A 12,077-nucleotide genomic window follows, 5' to 3' on the forward strand; every position below is an offset into this window, starting at 1 on the left:
CGAAGAAGATGCATAATATGTTTCACCCCAATTTCCCTTTCCAGTCGAGTCCAGTCTGCGAAGTCATTGGAAAGTCTTGCAGTTCAATGACGATGCTTGCCCATCCCCGGGTGGACATAACCATCCAGTATCCCGCCCTGAAGCCCTACACTAAGAACAATGTGCTCGACCCTGAGCGTTTGACAGAGTTTCTCGAGGCCAACCTCTACGAGAGGGAGCAGGAGCACCGTCAGATGATGGGACTCGCCGTAATGGTTCAGTTCATGTCTCAAAAGGTTAGTAGCGAGTAGCCAGTAATCTTCTAACGAGAAACGAGTGCACTGTTCAGCGGATCAGTGGGTGGATTTAGCAGAAACAGGCGCCAGGGATTTATACCTAGACATTCAGTCTCTTCAGCCCTTCCCTTCAGGCCGATCTGCGTATCTCTTTCCCAGCCCATTGTGATTGTCCTCCACATATGCGTGCCGATGGGTCCGGGCCCGTGCCCGGGATGGGTTCACCTGCTCTAATAATTCCCGTATGGTTTCCTTTTCCATATGTTCTGCTCTATTAAATGCGAGGGATTGATGGATCGACTGTCCGGCCGACTTGCTATTGTTTCAGAAATTTGCCTTAATCTATGCTTAAAGTTGAGCTAATTTTGTTTAATTGTGTCAGTGCGGCCTAAGCCGAAACAGAGACCAGAAACCAGAAAACCACCATGGAACCTGAACCTGATCCGGGGCTCGCTTTTTGTGTTTGCACTAATTAAAAACTGAAACTGAAAATTTGGCACAAAAGTAAAGTTTTCCATTCAGCAGATGCTACCGAAAATCCCTCATCCTTTTCCTTTTGTGCGGATATGGAACTGTGTGTGAAAGCCTTTCTCTGGCACAAAATGAAAGGGTGTGACCCAGTGGCACATTCTGTTCCATCTGCAGCATTCAATTAATTGTTTGCCATTTTCGGTGTAAAGGATTTAATTAGACAAATGACAAATGCCAGGGCACGTGTGAGTTTTGACGAGATTTGCCCGTTAAAGGATGTGGAAAACGGTTACCTTTTCTTTAGTGGAATCTACTCTTTCGGGCTTTCTGGTACAGCCTTTTTTGTGTCCAGACCACTACCTGTTGGGAGGGTCGTCGTCTGTCCGCGGGGCCCTCTATTAAATACCAATAACAAGGTCATAAAAATCAGCGACAAACGCGAAAAGCATTAGTTTAACATTTGCATATAATCGTACGAATTCGTCAGGTTAATGTGGGAGGAGTAGACATCCTTCTCGGTTGCCTCTGGGCATCGTAAATCGATTCATGATGTTGTTTGTCTGCTGACTTTTCAACCGCAATTGCTTCTTAGGTAGAATTCACGAAATTGCGATTTGTCCGAACTTGTCATTTTTGCTGCTCTTTGAGAAGACTTGAAAGCCACTTTAGAACAACTTCCTCAGGCACATTTTGTCCTGGACAGCAGCAAAGCCTTTTGTGTCATCCAAAATGTTTAACAATTGCGCAAATCCATTGGCTTTAGTGCCTGTCTCGGCACACAAGCCCGTAGGATAATCGAAACAACAGGCAGACAAGCAGGGAGCATAGGGAGATTTTACTCAGATTTTACCCAGTCTTATGCAATGAAAAGATGACAACATATAGTTAATGCCGTGCCTTTGCACAATACGAGCATGTGTCATCGGCTGCTGTATTGTACGAGTGTGGCCATTGTATTGATGTCATTTGCGTTGGCCATTTGCGAACATTTCCCCTTACTCCTATTCTTCTTTTTTTTTCTGCTCTGTTCTGTTTTGGCCTCAAAGGAAAGTCATTAAAATGAAGCAAAAATTCCAGAATACCTTAAGCTGTTGCTCGGAAATTTTCACATTTGAGCTGCGGGGAATTTGCTGGAATTCAGGAAGTATTAAGCAAGTTTTAAAATTAGTCTCTTTTTTATGTGTACATTTGCATAACTCAATTCGTTAAGCTCTGGGGAAATCTTTTATCCAAAAAGAGATTAACTAAATCTTTGGTTTATTTGGTGGAAATTTCATTCACTGTTTAACACATAATTAAATTGTTGAAATATGAAAGCAGATGTTTAACAGTTTGGAAAGGATTTTTGCAAATGGAAAGGGGGACATTTCTTGATACTTTTAAATACAAATTTCTTTAAAATTTCATTCATGGTTTTGTCTGATTTATTTAGTTAGATTTTATAACAGATGAATGATTTCTCCTTCATTGGTACTGAAGTTTATTGAGGCTCATAAAAGTGCCACAATATATTCCAATGAATTCCTATTTTCTCCTAACCTTTAACTTAAACCTTAAGGCCTTCATTTTCCAATGCTTTCATACATTTTCATACTCTACTATAAATATTCGTAATATTTTGAGTTCCTTTTCTAAAATGTACACTTGAAATATCTATACGAAAATCCAATGAATATACCTCCCAAAAGTAATGCTTTTTCTTTTATAAATTGCATACCAAAATACTCAGTAAAGATGCTATTTATAATTTAAATTTCAGTGTAAAATGTCCCAAAAATATGACTTTAAATTCCCTGGCATTTCAACGTTCCCGTTGGCGCTTGCTGGTGTCCTAATGCAATTTGTGTATTTATCTTTTGCATTTTCCATATTTACTTTATTCACATTTCGAAAAAACAAACCCATTAATGCCGTGAATATGCATATTTACAAGTAAATAGTAGATATCGGGAATCGGGAGTGGCAGAGCATACCATACCACAATATTTGTGTAACTTGTTGCATGCGGCTACCGCCGCCGCGTGGCTGTGTCTGCAAACATGCAACGCGCGGAGGGATTTGTTTTTTCAGAGAGAGGGATTTCGGCGTAACGCGCAACAGACGGCAGCTCGTTTGAATATTTTCCCACTAAAAGCCTAAACTTATGTGGCAACAGCAACAGCAATAGCCATGGCACGGAACATAAATATTTATTTAGATATGATCCGATCCGAGATTTCACAGTTTGGTGTGAAAACCGTGGAAAAACACGCGGCAAGGTCCTCCACACCCACACACACACGCATACTCGTTTACACAAGGACATTAGGCGAGAAAGGACACGGCTGGAAGTACAATTTTTGGGTTGGTTTCGTGCTCGTTTTTATGAGGTTTTTAGTGTCCGTCGAAGGACAATTGCCGATCCATTAAGATAGCAGAGTGCGCAACATGAAATTGTCTCAATTGCAGCCAAAGGATTAAATCCAGTCAGAAGACTGCACTGGACTGGTCACTCTCTCTCGGTCTCTCTTTCACTGGCGGCAAGTCACCGATTTAAACACTTGAATTGTAAACGTCCTTGTCGGGTAATTGCCGCTGGCTGTCTTGATCGTCTCCGTCGACGTCTGCGTTGACTGTCATCCAGCAAATGTCAGGCGTCTGCGACGGAGTCGGAGTCGGAGGCACAGCGACCCGGTGGCTATTAATTTGCTGGACAGGCAGGCCACGCCTGGTCTGGTCGGCCAGCTCTTAATTTGTGGATCGGGATTAACCAGGCGACTGTCTGTCATTGATCTTGCCAACAGGTTCAGAGTAGGAGACTGTGGAGAAGGTCTAGACTACTAGATATCTCGATTCTAGACTGAATCTGTGACAAGTACAACTCCTCAAGTGCCCTCTAAACTCCTATGCAAATTGCAATTTGTTTTAGTACAAATCAAATTTGTAACATACACTCGAAAATCATCGAACCCGTGCCTCTGAGGCGCTCTGAGGCTGTGGCCACTTCGACACGCATCCACCCAAAGTGTTGCAGAGAAGGTGCGCGCCATTACGGTGAATTTGAAGTGCATTCAAGACACCCACATTGAGCCGCCCCACTGGATTACTGGCACTGCCACATTGTTCGATTGATCCGAAACCACATGAAGTTGGCCAGAGATCAAATCGATCCCTAAGCCGCCTTCTCCCTGCTGTTGGAAATCTCTTGCTCCGAGGCTGTCGAGGCGTGGCCCAAGCGAATCCAGTCCCACCCTTCGCCTGGCCACTGAGGGCCACACCCACATTGCATCTTCGCTTCTAGTATTTTTTTCCATGGGGCATGGGACTAAAACCCAGCAGAAGAACCCTTTTCGCAGCATGTTTTAAAAACTGCATTTTTATTTCGTCTGCGTTTCACATAAATCCAAATCCCTTGTAAATATTTTGCTCTCCATATCCGGGAAGATCTACCTCGAAGAGATCTCTTCCATGTCTGCAATCTACCTGCCGCTTCGGGTGCGCGGTGCGGGTGCGGGGTGCGACTAGCGGGGTATAAAAGCAGATCCTTCTGGTCGTTTGGCCATCACTCTACTTCAAGTACTCGTGTTCAACACACTACGGCCACGAGAGAGCAAATATGTTTGACAATTTTGATTTCACCAACGAGAAACTGTCGTCCCAGACCATGGACTTTGATTTGATCAGCTGGACGGTGCCCCACACACCCACCAGCAGACACAGGATACCCAAATTTATGGATAATATCGCCTATGCCCAAGGCTATGCACAGCAACAGGTATGGAGCGAGATCCACCAAGGAAATCTCTTAGGGAAATTAAAATTTTCGTTTATTTGATGGGATTTTCCCAAGCGACCCTAACCGCGAAACGAGCATCCCAGACCCCTCCATCCGCATTGTCTGCAGACGGGAATTTCCCTCGCTCTTGACAATTTTCCTTTGTTTCGACTTCCGTGCAAGGGAGACTCTTGAAAATATCTTTTTAATTGCACGCCGAACAGGTAGAGGCTGTAGCCGAACCGAACTGTATTTTATAGCCGGATTTATAGCGACTCTAACGTTCGTTTTGTTTATTATTTTAGCTGGATGCCTGCGCCTGCGCGGAGACCAAAGAGCAGTGTGCCCGGGACAGGAGCGCCCTGGAGGAGACGATCGGGCTGCTGCAGCAGACGCAGCGGGATTGCGAGGAGCTGCGCCAAGAGCTGAACGCCAAGGACGTGGAGTGGGCCCAGCGGCAGCAGGAACGAGAGCATTTGCATCGCACTGAACTGAAGCAAGGTGAGAATTCACAGTCTATCTATCTCTTCGACCCACAGAACTAACCCATTTCCTTTCTCTTCAGCTGAAGATAAAGTAATGGAGATGCAAATGCTTGCAAAGCAAAGGTTCTGCGAACTGGAGGCCCAGCTGCGGGCCAAGGACGAGGAGCACAAGCTGGTGCAGGAGGCCTACCAGCTGGAGGTCTCGCACAAGCTGGCCCTCAAGCTGGAACAGTTGACGACCGCCGAGGCACAGATAATGGATCTGCAGTCGCGCCTGCAAAAGGCCGGGGTCCAGGAGCAGGAGCTCCGCGACAGACTTATCCGCAAGAAGAACATCCACACCACCAGCATTCACGAGGGCGCCCAGCGCGAACAGGAGCTCAACGAGCGCGTCCAGAGCCTCACCAAGGAGCTGAACACGTTGCGGGCCAGCAAGGAGTACAGCGAGCGCGATCTGCGCGATCGCCTGACCCTCTCACAGGACGAGATATCCGTGCTGCGAACCTCGTCCCAGCAGCGTAGTACCAGCACCAGGACCAGCCTGTCCGACACCAGTGCGGAGCTGTGCCGCCTGACCAGCGAGGCCGAGAGCCTGCGCTGCGTCCTGGAGCTGAAGCAGGCGGAGATTTCAACGCTGTCCAAGGAGAACGCGGACCTGAAGCGCGAGGGCGAGGAGCGCCTAAAGCTGGCCAATCAGCTGGATCTGCTCAAGTCCAAGAACGAGCTGCTGCAGCTAGAACTAGAGACCAAAGCCGAAAAGGAAAAGTAAGTGCTAAAAGAAACCCAGACCCAAAGAATTCCGTGCTTACATTCCACTCTCTCCTTCTTCTGCTCTCAGGGAAACTCAACAAAAGTTGGATGAACTCCAGAAGGCCTACAATCATGAGAGCATGAAGCGCACTCGTCTCACCTTCGACAAGGAGGAAATGGTGTACCTCCTCAAGACACGCACCGAGAAGCTGCACAACGCCGAGGCTCGGCTGCAGGAGCGATCCCTCAGCTCGCAGGACGGTTCGCACTGCTTCAGCCGCAGCACCAACGAGTCAGCGTCGTCGCCCACATCGCCGATGATCAAGGGCATGATCGAGAGGAACGACTCGATCAGCTGGACCCTGGAGATCGACGGCGAGACGCCCAAGGTGCAGTCCGCCAAGATGGTGCGTCGCAACGGCTCTCTACGTGGCAGCAACGAGCGCAGTCCCATCCAGCGCCGCCAGCAGTCGATAAGCAATGGACACGCCAATGGTCACTCATCGTCGTCCCTAAGGAATGGCACCTCATCGTCGGTCCACAGAAATGGCGGACCCAATCCGCTCTCGCAGAGCATGTCGGCCACAGCGCTGGTGCGTGGCAGTCACTCACTCAGCGGCGAATCGGAGTCGGTGTCCCGCACACGATCCCATTCCATGTGCATCAAGGCCTCTGCTTCGACGTCCGCTGTTTGCGAGAAACGACACACATCCGAGCTCGCCACGCTGGGCGGAGAGCTGCTATTGCCCGACTGGAACGAGGATCCCCATCCCGTCTGCTCCAGCTCGCCACATACCCATGCCACGCTGCAGTCGGAGATGCGTCCGCGCAGCTCCACCATGAAGCTCATGTCGTCCGAGGCCAATCCCCTGAAGAAGTTCCAGGAGATCCAGGAGTCGGCCGGCGAGGCCATGGTCTCCGGTGCCAACTCCGAGGACGAGAGCTGCTCGGCCTCATCGGAGGACATGATGCGCAGCTCCACCTCCAGCACAGCATCGGTGGGCTCCCTCTCCAAGAGACCGAAGCAGCCGTCCTCCCGCATGTCCATTGAGGAGGCGCTGCCCTGCACCCCCATGGAGGTCAGCTGGTCGGAGGATGCCGCCGATGCGGAGGCCGAGGCATGACAGGACATGCCGCCGGCTCTGGGAGTGGGACTGGGCTATGAGGAGCGGGCAGTCATCGAGCAGATTGCCGTTGCCGAGGCAGCCGAAGAGGCTTACGAGATGGCCGCCTATGCCGTGAGTGATGTCCAGCAGGAGGAGCTCATTGTGGGCGAGCCCGAGGACGACGACGATGAGGACGAGGATGACGACGATGACGATGATAGCTTCTAAAGCGCACCTTGTGAACAGAACATGAAATGGAAATGATAATGATAATTTACAAATTAAACAATAGTTGGTTGATATTTCTGAATTGAAAATGTTTGTGTAAATAATTGCATTTAGCATTATAGCAGTAGATATAGTAGATGTCCTGCCCCCGCCCCCCACTTTACCAATGTATAACAGGATAATGCATGGATATATATAATAGAACAGAATTACAGCTAATTAGAGCACTGCAAGCGGAGCCGTCACAGTCCGTCTGTCATACGAGTATGGGATAGGATATGGATATGGAATATTGGCATAGATATAGAATACGGCAACGGACATATAAATGTTATAGTATACCACTAACTTTTTTAATGGAAGCCACAGACAAACGCTCATACACACACAACATACACATACATACATGCATAAACATAAATACATACAGAAAATCAATATATATAAATCTAAAAAATGTTTCAAACCAATCAGGAGTAGGAGCAGAACTCCTGCAGTAATGTAATGAATAGCATTTAGCTGAAGCAGTATGAATATTTGCATAAAACTTATTACTATACCACGTACCACGTACCACAGCGACATTGATATTGATATTGATATTGTACTCGAACCGCGACTCGCTGATACATACACACATACTAAATATGTTAATCCCCATCCAAATACTAGCCTAGCCTCTAGCCTAGCGATTCTCAATGATTGTAATCCTCCCCAAGCTCAAACCCATTCACTCGATGTCCTTAAATGCCCGCTAATCGTGTGTAATAATATAAATAATATATATATAATAATAATGTACCAATTAGTATGTCAGATCTATAAGCTTTATTCTTGTGTGTTTCTATGGAAATTCTAGATGTACGCGTATTTATTATTTAGTTTTTAATGCCCGCTACGGAATGAGCAAGAAGCAAATTGAAACTGTTTAAAAGCCTAGTTTATACGAGAGTATTCTTCTCTCAATAATCTATATATTTGTGTACGTATTAATTTGTATTAGTTGTAGTTTTAATATGTTTTAACTTTCTGTTATCCTTGGATTGTACGAGTATCCGAAGTATGCGAGTTTTATATGTATAGATTCGGGATACGCATAACTTTGTAACACGCAGGCATTGTCATTAACTCTTAAGTATGTTATTTTTATTATGTGTGGAGAGAACTACAGCTAAGAGGGTACCCCAACCCCAGACCCAGCCCCAGCCCCAGGCGCCAATGTCTCTCTGAGAAGTTGCCGCAAAGAAACAGCGGGAGAAACACGTTGCTACAAATGATAAATCCCTAGACATATTTTTTGCTAAATACTTTCAAGAAACCCTTAAATAAATAAGTAATTGTTTCAGAAATTATAAAATGAATTTCCCATCAACGAAAGACGTCTCTTAAAAAAGTCTAAAATTTATTGCTCGATTCACAGATAAAAGTAATATTGTAATATCTCTCTAAACTCTAACGGCCTCACGTTCCTTGCCCACGCGCTCCTTAAACTCCTGCACTAGCTTAAACTTCTGGATCTTGCCAGAGGTGGTCTTGGGGAATGCCTCGACGGGGAACACATAGCGCGGTATCTTGAAGTGCGCCAGTTTGCCCTTGCAGTATGCTCGCAACGCCTCCACGGTGAAGGTCGCAGGATCAATTTCCTCGTTGAGGCGGACAAATGCGCAGAGCTCCTCCCCCAGCCGCTCATCGGGTACTCCAATCACCTGGAAGAGATATACACCCGATTAATCAATCATTGGATCTAAAGGAAAATTTGAGTGGTACTCACATGAGCTTCGATGACTTGCGGATGGGTGTTTAAAAAGTCTTCAATCTCCTTGGGGAATATGTTCTCGCCGCCGCGGATGATCATCTCCTTGAGGCGACCCACGATGCGTCCGTATCCGTTGGCCTCCAGGACGAACTGATCACCGGTGCGGAGCCACTTGTCCTTGCCAATTGTCTCCTCGGTCTTCTCCGGATCGCCATGATAGCCCAGCATTGTCACGTACCCGCGGACGCACAGCTCTCCGGGCTGGCCCAAGGGCACGCACTTGCCATCGGAATCGATTACCTTGGCCTCGACATGGTCCTGCAGATGGCCCACCGTATGGAGTATTTTGTCCTCGCTGTCGTTGGGAACGGACTGGAAGATGACGGCTGTTGTCTCCGTCAGACCGAAGACACTGTGCATAGCCTCAACGCCCAGGACTTCCTTGACGTCCTTGATGAGCTGCGGCGAGACTATGGCTCCACCGGTGATGGCTTTCTTGATTCTGCCCAGCGGCACTTGAAGCTTCCGCTGTGTACTCACGAGGTCCACATACATGGTTGGCGTTCCGTGTATCACAGTGCACTTCTCCTTGACGATGGCCTGCAGCGAGTCCTTGGGACTAAAGCCAGCCGCGGGCAGGACCAGAGTCGCCCCCTTGCTCATGCCGGCCATGATCGTGATCACCACACCGAAGGCATGGAACAGTGGCACCTGGACGCATATTCTCTCCCCCTCGAGCTGGTTGCGAGTCCCCACATGGATGCCGTTATTCACGAAGTTATAGTGCGAGAGAGCTGCCGCCTTGGGATTGCCGGTGGTGCCCGACGTAAACTGGATGTTGCAGGCACTTTCCGGACAGATCTTGGCCTGCAACTTGCCGATCTCCTCACGTTCGCTACTGCTGGCCAGATCCAGGCAATCGTCGAAGCGCAGGGCTCCTTTGAGACTGTCCTTGCTGTCGATGATCACGGAGCGTAGGTGCGGGAACTTCTCGCTCTTGATCTTGCCCTGATCCGCATCTGCTATCTCCGGGCAAATGCTGCGCAGAATCTCGTAATAGTTCTGTGACTTGAACGTCTCCGGCGCCACAATTGCTTTGACATTCACCTTGTTCAGGCAGTAGGCAACCTCGGGGCCCTGGAAGGCTGGATTGATACCAACCGAGGTAAGTCCGGCCCGGGCGGATGCCATCATGCCCAGGTACCAGTGCATATAGTTGGGCGCCCACAGCCCCACAGAATCGCCAGGCCGCAGTCCTAGTCTCCGGAATCCTGCCGCCAAGCGGTCGACCTCCTCCAGCAGGCTCTTAAAGGTGTACCGCTTACCTTCCTGGCAGGACACGATGGCTTCCGTATCAGGATATTTTGACGCCGACAGCTCCAACTGCTGGCCCACAGTGCGATAGACTAGCGGCTCTTTACCAATATGATGTCGGTGGCTGATGAGAACGGGCATAGAGGTGGACACACTAAAGACGATGAGGAAATATCAGTAAAGGTAAGTAAAGCACGTCTCTTAATAATATTTTATATCCGATACTTAAAATGAGTATAGGGGTACTATATTAGATTTGTCGTGAAAATGGATGTGTGTAACGTCCAGAAGGAAACGTTTCCGACCCCATAAAGTATATACATATATTCTTGATCAGCATCAATAGCCGAGTCGATTGAGCCCTGTCGTCTGTCCGTCTGTCCATCCCAATGAGCGCCTAGTACTCAAAAACTATAAGAGCTAGAGCGTTCCCCCTCGTTCTTTAAGTTTTACCAACAATTACCAACAAAATCTTGTTCCTTAAATTTTTTTGTCTAATTTTGTTAATTGCGCGCATATAAAATCTGTTGTGTATCAACGCTGATTTTTCTGCCCTGTTTTTTTCTCTAAAGTTCTATTTAATACCGCCATGTTCCATCGCGGCGCTTTTTGTTTTGCCCAACAAAAAAACTCGGCCAGATGGCGCCATAGCAGTATAAGAGGACATGACGTATATAAAGTTTTAGAGCAGCTGATAAATATCACAGAACGCTACTCCTCGGTCTCTTTCTGATTGCCGTGGCTACTGTTGACCCCCCGAATCATCCTCCTCCTCCTCCTGAGCATCAATAAAATCTTGATCGAATGTTACTATTTGAAGGAATAAATTTAGTTCCTTCATTTAAGACATCTAGCTTTTAGTTCGCACATTCGTATTCGTACATTCGTATAATATGAACTTGGTCAAAAGATATGAGGCACACTTCCCCTACTTCCACTACTCACCACCAATCTCTATAGAATGAAGTACTTGCCAGCTGTAAGAGCGTTTGATAGCTGCTAGGAGAGGAGGAGAACTACCTATCTAATCTAGCAAACAATTTCCATAAATGTATTACAAATAAATATAATAGTTGCATAATCTAACAATTGTTCTATATAGTATTTATATTGATGTACATACATATGTACTTGTAAATATCAGATATCTATTAAAGCACGTTCATCGCATTTCAATTAACACTTGAGGGTCTTCACTCCCATAAATTATCAGGCGAATGGAAATTTCTGTCGACAAATATTTGCTTATCTTTCAGATGTCAGCCAATTTAATTTCCGATAATTTAAATCTACTAGTCTGCCACAAGTCTGAACTATTTTTAGCCATTTATTAAGGGGGGGCGTGGCACTTCAGTTGGTCAGTTATGCCAGTCTAAGATCTAGTTTGATGAACAGTTTTTCAATGGGCAACTGTACTAAAACAGCTGGAACCGAAATGATTACGTAATGTGCAGAAGTTGGATGGAGACGAGAGATGGGGAAATACACACACGCACATAAACACCCCCCGTCAAAACTGCGCATTTAGTATCTGGAAACTGTTATCTTAGAGCGGAATAAAAAGGCCTTGACCTTGGAAGGAGTTTCGTGGACGAGTATCCTTTTGGTGTCCTACCTGCGCATAGCCTGGACCAGGGGTCCCTGTCGAAGCACATGCCTCGAAACAATTTGCAATTTCTTATTCATGGCGTTTGATATCACAATTTCAATCGAATAATTATTTAAAAAAGTTCATAATATTCACAGATTCACTTGAACCACACCACAATCCACAAATGTGCTTAAATTGATTTTAACGATCTTCGTTTTAGTTGAAGTTTTATTATATTTATATTCTTTTTGCTGGTTGGGCGTCCGCCGCTCGCCAAGTTCCGAAACAGACTGTGAGCACCGGCATTCTAATCGCCGCCCATCTGGTCCCTCCGCTCCATAGCTTTG

The 12,077-nt window shown here is 46.8% G+C and overlaps 2 protein-coding genes across 8 annotated transcripts in view; one reads left to right on the forward strand and one right to left on the reverse strand.

Moving 5' to 3' along the window:
* LOC108162309 (filamin A-interacting protein 1-like) overlaps nt 1–6,878 on the forward strand; it is a 101,630-nt gene extending 94,752 nt beyond the window's left edge. For 6 of the 7 annotated variants that reach the window (XM_017296978.2, XM_017296979.2, XM_017296980.2 and 3 more), the window contains 4 exons: nt 45–275; nt 4,806–5,001; nt 5,066–5,750; nt 5,824–6,878. In XM_017296978.2, the coding sequence (XP_017152467.2) occupies nt 45–275; nt 4,806–5,001; nt 5,066–5,750; nt 5,824–6,859 (2,148 nt within the window). In that variant the 3' untranslated portion in view covers nt 6,860–6,878. Of the gene's footprint in view, nt 1–44; nt 276–4,284; nt 4,501–4,805; nt 5,002–5,065; nt 5,751–5,823 lie in introns of those variants that run through there. The other variant, XM_017296985.2, reaches the window with a different exon arrangement.
* Nucleotides 6,879–8,450: 1,572 nt separating this feature from the next.
* Nucleotides 8,451–12,033, reverse strand: LOC108162311 (medium-chain acyl-CoA ligase ACSF2, mitochondrial). Its single transcript, XM_033393852.1, has 3 exons — nt 11,755–12,033; nt 8,841–10,293; nt 8,451–8,775 (listed from the first exon to the last, which is right to left on the reverse strand). Exons 1-3 carry the CDS (start codon nt 11,823–11,825, stop codon nt 8,515–8,517), a joined length of 1,785 nt encoding a protein of 594 aa, XP_033249743.1. The 5' UTR covers nt 11,826–12,033; the 3' UTR covers nt 8,451–8,514.
* Between the last annotated feature and the right edge of the window lie 44 nt (nt 12,034–12,077).

The sequence above is a fragment of the Drosophila miranda genome, chromosome 4 (assembly GCF_003369915.1).
Source record: "Drosophila miranda strain MSH22 chromosome 4, D.miranda_PacBio2.1, whole genome shotgun sequence".
Classification (NCBI taxonomy): domain Eukaryota; kingdom Metazoa; phylum Arthropoda; class Insecta; order Diptera; family Drosophilidae; genus Drosophila; species Drosophila miranda.